The sequence below is a fragment of the Myiozetetes cayanensis genome, unplaced genomic scaffold (genome assembly GCF_022539395.1).
Source record: "Myiozetetes cayanensis isolate MyiCay16 unplaced genomic scaffold, myiCay2020 scf1, whole genome shotgun sequence".
Lineage (NCBI taxonomy): Eukaryota > Metazoa > Chordata > Aves > Passeriformes > Tyrannidae > Myiozetetes > Myiozetetes cayanensis.
Genome location: NW_026086604.1, coordinates 69,483,259 through 69,497,239, shown reverse-complemented (window position 1 = coordinate 69,497,239; position 13,981 = coordinate 69,483,259). Strand labels below are relative to the sequence as shown.

The following is a 13,981-nucleotide window of genomic DNA, read 5'->3' as shown; positions in this document are numbered from 1 at the left end:
TGTGTTCCTTTGAACACCTGAAGGTAAATAATTCTGATACATGGTGCGCCTAAATTAATGGAAACTGCAAAACCCCACAAAAACTAATAGTTATTATTTGCCTCAAATTCTGATGAGAATTAATCATAAAGCTGTAAGGAGTTGTAACCAGGGAAATAAGAGTTATTCAGAGTGCAGCAGTGACCAATTTGCCATACATGATTTATTATCATCTTCTGTTTTAGGGGTCATTGTTCAATTAACAACACGGTCAGCCCATCAGAAGATGTTGATGTAGAAATGGAGCGACAACGACTCTTTGGTGGAAGAACTGGTAATGATGTGCTACTTCTGTACAACTTGAGGAAATGTTATGGAGGTTTCAGTAAAAAGAACACAGCTGTGGAAAACATAAGCTTGGGAATACCAAGGGGAGAGGTAAAGAAGTCTTTTTGTTCTTTTAATTCTGAGCAATTGTTCAAACTTCCTCAGTGTGCCTACTGTGAAAGATCTGTAGATAGCACAGAACAATTTCAATTGGAGTAATTTCTGAAAATCAGTTACTGGATAAAAGTAGAAACTCTGGTGTTTAAGAAGCAACTGTTCACTTATTTTTTGAGTTACAAATTCATCTGAGTCCTATTTTTTTCTTCTTCTTATCTTTACTAAGTTATTTTGTTATCAGCTAACACAAAAAATCAGTAGGTAGCATAGCACCCCAGCGTTCAAAGAGAAAGCAAAGAATACCTAACTCAATCGTAAACTGTGGACTGAATCCTGAATTTGTCACCAAGGAACACTCTTAGTTTCCATGCTGAAATCATCACAGTATATTTTAATATAGCATATAACACGCTAATATACTATTTTTATAAACTCAAATTTAGCCCTAAACAGCATTTGAGTTTGTGTTTTGGGGGGCTTTCCATTATTTTTATGCTTATGGGAATTACAGATAATAATTTCAAAACTACTGAGCAGGAAAAGACTTTTCTTAGTTGCTAATAGCAAATTGAAAGATGTGAGAAATTAGAGCTTGGCAGCCCAGGTCCAGTAACATCCAACTAGTTATTGATCAGCTGTTGGGTAACTGAGGTAGCCAGGAGGATATTATTGCTAATTAAAGCCTACCCATCAATAAGACAGTTTATGAAACAAGTATTTCAGAAGTTATGAAAGGCTACGCATAGACTTAATGTAAATTATATCACAGCTTAAAGTATAAATTCTTTGCAGATAGGGTCCTGAAATAAGTGTTCAGACTGAGTGTGTGTCTTGGCTACTTTGTATTTATTTACTTGTACTGAGTGAAGCAGCTCATGAGAAGCTGAGAATTATTAACTCTATGAACTTGTGGTCAGGGCTCTCAAATAGGACCCGAGATCCTCAGGTACAAATGTAGTATTTACAAATAATATGGATAAAGAATGCATACAGTTACTGCTCAGGATTTTAGATGGAGGGCTATAATCCTAAATAAGTCACTTTTAGATATTAAGGGGTAATCAAAATATTATATATATTTCTTTTAAAAACCTGATTTCCTGTGGGTTAGGGAGTTTACACATATACTATATCCATGTACAGCATATTACAAACATATGACAGGAACTGAGAAAAGGGGAGAATGTTGAAGACTTACTATTACTTACTTTTTTCAGCATAGCAGATTAGTTGCTCTTGCTCCTTGCTTTTGTTATGGGGGTTTTTTTCCTACTTTTTTATCTCTGATAGTGTTTTGGACTCCTGGGAACAAATGGAGCTGGAAAAAGCACAACATTTAAGATGCTGACTGGAGATATCATCCCATCTGCAGGACGTGCTGTCATCAGGACTCCAACTGGGTAAATAACAGAGAGTTTGATCAGAACAGTGCTAATTGATAATGCTAATGATTAAAGACTCAGCACCTCTTCAGTCCTTTATACTGTACTCTAAGGACCTGTTTTTCTTTCCCTTTTAAATGTCTATTGCTTTATTGCTGTGAAGTCTCTGCAGAAAAGCATTTTAGCATTATTTAATTCTGCTTGAACACCCTGTTAACTGAGAACAAACTTGTATGGCAGCAAAAGAGTAGACTCTAAGAAGCCTTAACATATATCCTTCTAAAAAGGTAAAAAAAATTCTTAACATACAGTTTGTTCAGATGCATGGACATACATCCCCCATAGTAGTGCTGCACTGAAAGGTTTCCAGGCTTAGGCTGAGGAGCAGTACTTCAAGTGGGTAATTTTAAAATGTTTTCTTACTCTTATGTACTTCAGAGACCTTAATTAATTACTTGATCAATATGCTATGTAATTAGGGTAAGAGGAAGTGTCGGTGAGATTGAGGCTAAGTTTGATGGAGTGATAAATGAATAATGGACCTTGGGTTAGATGTAACCATTATTTATAATTTTTCCCAAAAAAACTGGAGGGGAAGTAAAGTGGTTTTTTTTGGTCAGTAGTAAAATGTGTATGTATATATAAAAATGTATTTTGGGCTAGTTCAGTTTTAAAACTTCTCTTTTCCTAGATGATGTGCATTTCAAAATATGTGTTTGGACAAGAAGAGGTCAAGGGTTTAATTAAGAAATTTTTAAAGGGAGAATTTTTCAGTTTCTAAAATGTCAAGTTACTTTGGTTTAGAAATTCAATGTTTTCATAGGTCAATATTTTCTCACTTCTTTAAAAAGTTAATGATCAGCAGATTTAACTTCAAAGAGTAAATAGTTTGGGTCATCACAAAATTCCATTTTATGGAAGTTTTACACTTCTTTTGAAATGGACAGCATCACCACTACCAAACATAATTTTGCCTCACTGTGTTTTTTCATGATATTTTACAGCAAATCATCCAAAAATTGTTAATCATAAAGCAGGAATGATTAAAAAAAAAAAAAAAGGGAGAGAGATTTTGGGAAAATTATTCTTAGAATAAGAAATTATGTGAGTGAGCCTTTACAAGGATTGGAAAGAATTTTAGATGGTTGTTTTCATTCATAATTTCCCAGAAAAGAAAACAAAACTTTTCAGATATTAAGCAACAACAAATATAGCGAAAGTGATTTAGTATAAGGTAAAAATTAATATTTGGTGTTCTTAGGCACTGGTGGAAGGCTTTGTACTGGGATATGATCATAGAATCATAGAATCAGATGGGTTGGAAAGGACCTCTGACATCATCAAGTCCAACCCTTGATCCACTACCACCACAGTTCTAGACCATGGCACTAAGTGCTACATCCACTCCCTTCCTAAATAACTCCAGGGACAGAGAATCCACCATCTCCCTGGGCAGCCTATTCCAATGTCTGATTACCCTCTCTGTAAAGAATTTCTTCCTAATATCCAACCTAAACCTCCCCTGGCAGAACTTGAGATCATGCCCTCTTTTCTTACTGACAGCTGCCTGGGAGAAGAGACCAACCCCCACCTGGCTACAACCTCCTCTCAGGGAGTTGTAGAGAGTGATGAGGTGTCCCCTGAGCCTTCTCTTCTCCAGACTAAACAACCCCAGCTCCCTCAGCCTCTCCTCACAGGACTTGTGCTCATGGCCCTTCACCAGCCTCGTTACTCTTCTCTGGACCTGCTCCAGCACCTCAATGTCTTTCCTGAACTGAGGGGCCCAGAGCTGAACACAGTACTCCAGGTGCGGCCTCACCAGCACTGAGTACAGGGAAGAATCACTTCCCTGCTCCTGCTGGCCACACTGTTCCTCATACAGGCCAGGATGGAGGTCTGAAGAGGATTTAAGATTTAGAGAAATAAAATAATCTGTAATAATTAATTTTTATAAAATTTCGCCATCATGGCAGTATTTAAGCTCCCAGGTTTTGTTTAGATTTTGAGGGGTATTTTACTCTAGATTTTAGTGGGACTTGCTTTTTTTCCCAGATGTGCATTTATGAATTGCATATGGCTTTTCCTGTAAAACACGGTACCAGTTCTGTATTTGGGCAAATGATTTGATCTGGCATGATAATTCCAAAATTCTAACATCCGCTTGAAAGCAAGTATAAAGTTATAAGAATATAATTAATCATGACATATATGGGCACTTACACTGGTGACTGTTTGCATGATTTATCTTTTCAGAACCTGTAAGATTATTTTAAAAAAACCCCAAACTTATAAAACAATTTAACAATGCTTGTATTCCTCTTACCAGTCTTATTGTCATCTACCTGTGGCTAAACAGATAAATATTCTTCTGAGGTCAACTTTAATGTGCTACTGGCACTTGACAATAGGTTAAACACTCTCCCTGGACACTATGTGTGCCACTTTCATTTTCCATGCTGTTTTTATAAATTCAACATGAAAGCATATATTAAGATGCAATGTTATTTACCATATACTAAAATATAGGTAATGGAATTTGACACATTTAGGAGGCTTGAGAGAAAGCCTTAGACAATTACATTTCAGTGTACAAAATACCCTTGACAACATTAATTATGACCCTGTATTATGGTGGTGTCAATCAAGTTTATTGATTTTTTGTGTGTTTGAAGTGGCTGAAGTGAATGTAAAACCCATATTTCCAAGTTTTCAAAATTTAGCACTAACTCAAGAAGGCAATAGCAAGAGCTGTCATTACACAGTAGCTAAACTTGGGGAAACGAACAACTTTGAGGCTGTGAGAAGAAATTTATGTCACTCCAGACTTTGTTCCTTGCTGCATATTTTGGCAAGTGCTGTTGAACAGATCGTGGTGCTGTGTTGCTGTATCACTGAAAATCACTGGGGGACAAGTTTGTTTGCTCTCCCATAGCTGAGGTGGTAACCACAAGGTCTGGAGTACCCTTCCTCAGCAGTTGAAGACTGACTGAAGTTACTCATCCCACTGATTTTTAGGTGAACTATTTGCATTTAGGCCTCAGATACATCATAGAATGGTTTGGGTTGGAAGGGACCTTAAAGATTATGGAGTTCCAACTCCCCTGCCATGGGCAGAGACACCTTCCACTAGACCAGTTTAATCAAAGCCCTATCCAACCTGGCCTTAAACACTTCCAGGGATGGGGTATCCACAACTTTTCTGGACAACTTGTTTCAGTACCTCACCACCCTCCCACTAAAGAATTTCTTCTATCTAATCTAATCTAATCTGTAGATTATCTATCTATACCTTCATGATGCATTCTTCATGATCAAATAATTAAATGAGTATCCAAAATTACTATTATAAGTATTGGAGACTTGACTGTTTTAACTCCATGAAGACAATCCTTGGTTCATAACAGTTCCCATTATCTTGAATAACTATGTTTGAAAGTTCCTGGTTTAAAAACCAATCAACCAACCAATGAACAAACAGAAAACCCAAACAAACCAATATGTACATTTTTCTGATTGCAGTTGTAACCACTTAACTGAATTTTAAAATAAGTCAGAAGTGTCTTTTTGAGGCAGGTGCACTAAAAACAGTCTTGAATTTTATTGAACAGCTGTTGCACCTTTGAACAACATGATGACTAGAAATGGCTTAGCTCAGTCAAAGATACATGTTGAATACAAAGTAGAATTTTTGGAAGGTCAGTCTTCAACGTTGGAAGTGCATGGGATTACAGAGAAAGAGCCTTGCACAATGAAAATCGAGTTGAGATGTCCTGCTAGGTTATCAAAGAAAATAAAAAAAAATATACTTTTTAGAAGCAACTCTCTTTTAAGAGCAGATTCACAACATCTGCAAGTACTTTTAAAAGATTTGCTGGCCTCTGGGTTGTTTGTTTGCTACATTTTTAATACTACCAAAATAACCCAAGGAGCTTTTACCTAGTAATCTGAGAGAAAACTGTCTGTTTTCATAACAAAAGCTTAGTAAAATGCATAAAAGCTAGATGTTAAGTAACAGTTTTCAGTATCCCTAGGTTCATAAGTTGGGGTGTTATTAAGTGGGAATGTTCATTAAATACTAGAACCAACTTCATCTTTTCTGCAAATCAGTGTTTCCTGGCATTCTTCTTGATGGGGACAGGCTTTTGGGGAAGGGATGGCTTCTGATCTGCCTTTATCATGGTTTTCTCTTTCTGATACATTACAAATTGAGTAGACATTTTAAATGCTCTGTCTAAACTTTGTATTTCCTGTTTTACGTGACAAACGCAGTTATATTATACAAGCTTAGCAGTCAATCAAAAAACTGTTGGTTTTTTTTTTTTTTAATTTTCATATCCCTCTGGAGAAAATGTTTTTAGGCAACTTAAAATATTTGCAAACCCATTCTAGCTGCAACTGTTATGTGATAGTCTAGTAAGAGAAATAAAAGGAGTTTATCACCAACCATAGCCAATCTTGTGGAGATAGTGCCATTCACAGGGGATTTTGCCTTTTTTGTTATTTTGTGTACCTCATTAACATTGCGATTTTCAGTGACACATCTGTGCAAATGAAACATAAAAATAATTAACATCTTGCAAGTGTGTCTCCATATTAGGGATATTTGCAACCCCAGTATTAAAGAGTTCTAAAAAGCAGCATTGAAACAGTTACTTTGGAAGATGTGGAAATAAAGTACTGATAGCAAAGTACCAGCAGTATCTTTTGTAAAAGGCAGAAATTTTAAAAACAAAAGGAAAAATTACTAGAAAGGAGGCTATTTTAATAAAATTTGTTGCCTTGTATCTACAAAATATGGTGTTATAAGCCATTAGGAGTCTTACTGGCTTTTGAACAACACACAAAGGAGTTGTGAAGCTTAAATATATGTAAAAGTTAACTGCATGGTCTGCTTGACATTTAGAAGGGTTTTTGTGTTCTCTATAGCACAGCTGTTCCTTTTTAAGAGTACAAGTGGACTCAATTAGCTTATGCTTAACTCTTCTGTCATAACTAGCTTGCCACCAATGTGGGAGCTGGCTAAATGAAAGGTAGCATATAAAACTGTAAACATTTTTGTAGTTACATTTTCTGTCAAATAGCTTGAAGAAGTAAGGTCTGCATTAAATATGTACCAAGCAAGGCTGACACTTAACAAAGTAGTGAAACAAAGGAGAACAAAGTAAGTCTTCATAGTCTTTGAATGTCTGCTGGGATGATGTATCAGCAGATTCTGTACATCTGTTCCACTTGTGTGTGTGTGTGTACGTGAGCCGTTCTTGGATTTCTTCCCCTTTCTATACTTTTGTTTAAACCTTCTTCAGTGTCATAATACCTGCCTCAAGTGAGGATCACTAAACACAGCTTTGAAGAGAAATTGTCCAAATCCTGTTAAGTGCCATGTCAAGGTCAATGTAAAATAATGAATAATGTGACTAGTGGTTTATCTGCCTTTTTGGTGCTCTCTATTATGCAATCTTTGCTGTCGTATTTTCCTGCATCCGTTTGACTTTAAGTTCATACTTAGAGTGTAGTGGAGTGCATACATGAAAAAAATGGATAAACCAGATGTCATCTTTTTCATAAGTTGCCCCACTGAGGACAGAAACATTTGGCAGCCTTCCTCATGTAATTAATTTATCTCCCATGAATTTCCATGTTCCTACCACATGGAGATCCTCCATGACAGCAACTCCCCATCTATTTGAACTAAGTGTCAGCCGTCTCAGCTGCTGGATTACAAAGGCATAGGACCAAATAACTACTCTCCAAAGACGGAAAAGTAAAATATTTCTTTATAGCTAGAACTTGGATTTTTTTGATAGGTATGATATTCAGCTTGATAAATAATTTAAAATGTGATTCAAATAGCTTAACTTGAAAGGCAGAATAAATTTACATGGATATAATGGCTGAGATGGCTGTTTTTACACTGTATATCAGTATAATTAGTTTAATTATAATGAAGCTATACTTACATTAATTATATTTTAACCTTGATTTTTTTATAATGTTAACTGAGCATTAGTATGCACTGAATTGAATATGAAGTTAAAAGGACAATGTAATGTCTAAGTACTTTTGCAATTTGTAAATTTATATTTAATTTTGACTAATTAATGGAATTTATCTCTCTGCAGAAGCCGTTGTAAGTGCCATATATATCACTGCCTTTAACTGCATTCAAAAACTGCAGAAAAATCATACAAAAGTGAAGCAAAGTGCACAGTGGAGTCAACAGTGAAACAATGTTTTCCAAATACAGCCATAAGGCTGATATCAAGGCTACTTGGTTGTCTCTAGAACCTCAAAACTGAAGTTTACCTTTGAACAGCAGCCCACAATCACGTATAAAAGATGTTGCCAATAACCACTGTAACAAACAAGAAGAAAATGTAGTGTCTCTAATAACCAGCCTAGCCTTTTTAAAATAGAGATCCAGTTTATTCAGGAAAAGGCAATAGGTTTTGTCCAAGATCAATTTCCCTCATTTCAGTGTTTTGGGTTTTTTCAGTTTTTCGTTTCTTTTCAGTGCCGGCAAAGGCTTCCTGACTGGAGTACCCCATGCCTTTACAGTTGGAATCAGATGGCAGGAATTTTTTCAAATGCATGGAAGAAATGGACTAATGTAAAAAGCCTTGAAATGATCAGTGGAGGAACAATTTTGAATCAAAATTTTTATTCACTCAGACTATAGTTTATTATCCCCAGTACCTTGAAAGTCTGTCAAGTTTCTTTCATTGATAGTACAAAACTGTAAGATGACCACTCCAAATTCAGGGAAGTCTTCTTGAGTCTTGGACTTTTTTCCAGGATGATTTGCACCAAAATATAATTCTCTAAGTACTTAGAAAGGTACAGAACACAAAATCTTCCATGCTTAAAGTGCTATACTCTGTTATTTTTCCTGAGGATGCCAGATTTTCTGTTGACATCTTTCAAAGGGGTTCTAGAAATACAATTCTACAACTTTAAAATTATCTTTAAAATATAAAGTTTCTGGACATATTCTATTGGTGTCATCTCTTGCAGCTGTTCCACTTTAAAGGAAAAATTAACTTACAAGTGAAACTATTGACTGAACATAACGAGGTAGTCTAAAAATGAAGGAGAAACTTGTGTTCCACATTAGTTTTATGTCGTATCTTGATCAGGAGATGTAACCAAAGTTACTAACTGAATTTAAATAACAATTATGTAGTGTTTTTATAATGATACAGATTATTCTGTATTAGTGTAAAAGACTGAGTTCCTGCCTATAGTTTTTAGATATTACACTGAAATTCATTGTGTCTACTACGCTATGGACAAAAAGCCTGAGAGGAATCTGTACTTATCTTTTCTTTCTTTCTACTTATAAAATGAGCTGATTTTTTCTTCCTGCATGTCTTGTTTTTTAATGTAAATAGACTAATGAGAAATGCTGACATGCTGATAAAAAGTAAAAGGGGAAAAAAAGGGTGTTTAGCTTGAGAGAAAAAAAAAATCATAATTTTGCTGCATGCTAATCTGTATTTCAGAAAATATTAAAAATATATTTCTAATTTGATTTTTATAAGAGCATATATGAAAATCTTTGTTAAGGAATAAAAGGATTATAATTAGTTTAATTAATGGAATATAATGGCCAGTCTTCGCGAGCGAAGATCCGGGGAAGGTCTTTCCACCTTCCAGCCTGCGCATTGGATTTTTTAGGTGAGACACAGTGTGCGCGGAACTGAGCCCACCCTTTAATCCTAAGGTTCATCTGCCGGGGCCAAGCAAGCTTGGACGGTGGCAGTGAGGTCCTTAGGACGTAGGTGGGTTGCCTTTAAGGGCTGACGAGCCCCACCTGCCCGGGAGTGGCCCTGACCTTAATGGAATCAGAAATTAAAAAAAAATAAGGGAAAAGCATGTACAACATATCATTTACTGGAAAGGTTTTCTGATATCACTAAATTAAAACTTATCATGTGTTTTCCCTTCCTCTATTGTTTCCTTACATTTTTATATATATTATTTATATATTCAGAACCTGTCTAAATTAAACTGAAGGATGGTATCCAGGATTTTTACTAGGAAATCCTCTCAGTGATGTTGCTTGGGGAAAAATAGGCATTATAGTGTACATACAAAAAAACCTCTGGATAAAAGACCAGAAGCCTTGTATGGCCCTTTTTTTTTGTTTTTCCTTCTGGTTGGATTGACAGATGCAGATATGCGGGGGAGGAGGGGCTGGATGAAAGGTTCATGAGTTCTTCAGTGAATACACTAGAATCTCTGTGTTAATGGAAACTCTTTAAGAGTTCAAGGTCAGCACTAATGGATAAAGTTATAAGAAAAGAACCAGAGTAAAAATATTAAATGATGTATTCTCACTGTGCCTTTTCTTTATGAAAGCAAAAGTTTAACAGGTGTGATATTGTTCACCTAAGACTGGGTGCTTTATGGAGGCACAACACTAAAATCATGTGTGTACAATTACCGCTGGGGACACTATTTTTATTTCCTGATGCAAACTGAGTAACTATGGTCTGATACAGTTCTGGCTAACAAACATTAGATGTCTGGCTTTTTTTGCAGCTGTCCATACCTAACTTTTTGTTCTTCATGGTAGGGACCCAATTCAGACTAGATGTGTCTTTCCAACTACAGGGTTCATGCTAAGTAAATGTCCCTGAAATAATCCCTGAATGCAATTTTTTCTCTTGTGGCTGAGCTTAACATATTACCAAAAGCCCAGCCTCTTGTTTCTCAAAAGACAGCAGCTGTAGCAAAAGAAAACCTTATGAATGTGCGTGAATCTTCCTAGTAACACAAACCTCAGACACATCTCTCTGTGTTCAACAGCATCTAGACAACATTTCACTGTGGATAGTGTTTCACTGTGTTAAAGTCCATTAAATAAGGAATCCACTGCTTCTGACTGGTTATGCAAATAGATTGGCATTAGTCAATCCATATCATATGGTAAAGATTACTTTAGAAAAAATTATTTAATTTGCTTTAGGTTTGACTGGAGACTGAGACAGTAAAAATTCTATATATACTTCATTTAAAATAACCTATAAGTGGATATAAATTAATAAGGAAGTGCACTTCTGGTATCCTCTTTCCCCTATCATTCTTCTATTTTTTGCTAACTTTTTGTTTAGAGAGGTCTTTACAGGCATTTACATTCCTTAGACCATCCAAACCAACAAAGATGCTAAGATTTTATATCTTTGCCATTAAAAGCAAAGAACCATTCTAATTAGTCCACATAGCTTGTCGTAATCTTGTTAATTTATCTTTTAATAACATTAAAATATAGTTTGATGCTGTGGCTCCATACATAAAATGCAGAAATTGTGTTTTCTTTTTCTCCCCAGACTTCTGAATCTTGTTAAGAGGAGATACATATTTATATTTTCACTAGCACTGGTATTTGTACATCCTACAGTTAATACATTTACTTTGTGTCTAAATGATTAATCATATATTTAGTTCTCTTAATCAGATTATATAGAAAACCACTAAGGGGAAAAACATTCTGTTACTCAGAACCTTTTGAAAACTTTTTTCTTTCAAAGCTCAGATATTTTTATTGTTAAGTGTCTTCATCTTGACAGGTCTTTCTGTACATGTAAATCAACATCATTGAGTGTTAAATTAGACGTTGGAATAAATAGGATAGATTTAGTGTCATTATGAGTAATGAGACACCCTTGCAATCAAGCTTGCTTCTTTGCAATGAATGTAATTTCAAGTAATGCTGTACAGCTACAAAGTGAAGTCCAAAGTCTCTTAAATCAGGATTACTTTATACTTTTTCCTGTATTATCTTTTAAGTTACTGGGCTTTAATAGCCTGTGTTTTGGTTTTCTCTTGTAGTATAGAGAATGCACACATGTGTACATGTGGGCACAGACACACAAACAGCAACATTTCCTTCCCTCTCAAGTCCTGCCCCTTCAGTACTGAATGTGGTCAGTATTAATATAATATTGGATATGATGTAGTATTAAACGTGAACACAATGTGGTTTGAAATGTGTCTCCTGAGAGGAGGTTCTACCAAAGAGATAAGGAAGGTAAACCTGGTGAGGATTAATTGTTATAGATTTGTCTTCCTCCTGTGTTGATCTGTTAACCTTGACACACACACACACACATACATGCTGTTACAGCAATGACTGTGAAGAGGTGGCTGTCCTATCCCAAAAGGGACAAAAAGCAGGCACTGCCTGTGGGTGGTACTGCAGGAAGTAATCATGGTGAAGGACCAAGAGACCCAAACTCATTTACCTATCGACTTGAGGCTGTGTGTTTGTCTTGTATCCCAAGGGTGAAACTCAGGCCCATGGCTTTTTTGAAGCAACATTCAAGTCTATTTCTTTAAACAGGTCTGAAATGGATGTTCTGTCTGCTAGCTCTGAGGGCATTCTCATTGGCTATTGTCCACAGCAAGATGCCCTGGATGAACTTCTAACGGGTTGGGAGCATCTTTATTATTACTGCACACTGCGTGGAATTCCAAACCAGGATATCCATAAGGTACCTATCGATAACAGATTTGCAGATGGAGCTGAAGCCACACTGAACTGTGGGTTTATAAAGCAATTGTACTTTTTTTAACAGGAGAGACTATCTAATACTTCATTTTAACAATTTTAGTAATGAGGTTTTTCATTACTACTATTTTATTTAAATAATGTGGATATTTTCTGACTGTTATGCCAATTCAAAACACAATAACATCACTGTGGATAGTAAAATAAACATCAATGCAAGTAAAATCTTGGGCACAAAACTTTGAGAAAATTAAATTTCTGAATGGTTCAACACTTCCACTATCATACTGAAAGAACTGGCAGAGTACGCCACGTTTTGAGTCACATACCTCCAAAAAAACTCTTTTCTTCAGAGATGTGATCAAACTCTGAAGGAATTAAAAACTGTTGAATGATTCTGTAAAAATAAATGAAACAGCTGGGTGCTGAGATGGGAGCTGTCAGCACTCTGCTATCTTAAACTTCCCAACATGGTAGCTGCATTCAAGCTACATGCTGAGAGCAGTCCCTTAAATGCTCCAGCTGCCCTACCAGGCCTGGGGCTGTCTAAGGAGAAGAGGCCAAAGCCATGTCTGAAAATGCTTTAAGAGCTTTCTAGCAGAGATGTTGACAATATCTGGGAATATCACTGAGAGGTTTAGAGTTTACAGATACAGGTGTAGCTGTGCTGACAAGCAAACTGTGTTCTTTTTCCGTAATGAGGCAACCAGTCAGACAATAACAGAAATTATCAGCAGATATATTGTAAAATGTGGGGGAGAGGGAGGTGTTTCTGTATCAGATGGAAGTTTACGATCTGACCTGACTAGAGCAGCTCAGTCTTTTCTGCTTAATAGCATCTCCATTAACATCAGAAAACTGGAGTATGATATGAAATTGGTATCTCTCAAGTCCTATACTATAGATGGATCCCAAATAGTAGCAATGGCTCTAGCACTGCCCTAATAACGTCCTGCATGCTGCCTGTTGTCCTCCTTTCATTTTTCCAGAAGCAAAACTGCATGAATTTAAATACCTTTTTTTTTTCTACCTATCCATTATTTTTCTGGCTTTTGCGTTAGGGTCTGATAAGTGATTTGTAATCAATTCCTTGATTGTATGTGAGTGAGGGTTTCCTTCTGATTCTCTGCAGCTTTTTTTTTCCTCAAAAGATCGATATCATTCCAGAAAAAGGTATGATTCCTGCATGGGACATTGAGTATTCAGAAATAGCTACCATTGTGTCCTAATAATAGCATCAGGAAAGGCAATACTTTGAACTTTAACTTAAAAATTCTTAAGCTGATCATTTGGGTTTTTCTGGATGAGAGCTTGGGGAAAATAAGAGATTCTTGGAAGTATTTGACCCCTGTCTTGGGCAGTATCCTGCCTGGCTGGACTTTTAACTGGCTGTTTTGACAGTACATTTCTTTCAGGCTGTATAGAAATCATCATATAGTATTTTGGTTAGTTGTTTGCTTTTTATAACTTCTTTGTGGTAGTTTTTACTTTCTATTACTAGCAGAGTACTGAAAACTTGAATATGTTTCTCTTGATCTAAAAGAAATATATGAAGTGATAATTTTTATTTCACTAAACCCCTCAACTATAATTATCTGTTTTCCCCATGAACTGACAGCTCCTCTCTAACAGTTAGGCTAAAACCCTATCATCAGTAGCATCTATT

The 13,981-nt window shown here is 36.0% G+C and overlaps 1 protein-coding gene across 1 annotated transcript in view; it reads left to right on the top strand.

Annotated features, from left to right (window-relative positions):
• The window catches only part of ABCA13 (ATP binding cassette subfamily A member 13), a 169,800-nt gene that overhangs the window by 127,584 nt on the left and 28,235 nt on the right, over positions 1–13,981 (top strand). Inside the window, 3 exon segments of the mRNA XM_050329993.1 lie at positions 225–417; positions 1,714–1,823; positions 12,148–12,298. Coding sequence (XP_050185950.1) covers positions 225–417; positions 1,714–1,823; positions 12,148–12,298 — 454 coding nt within the window.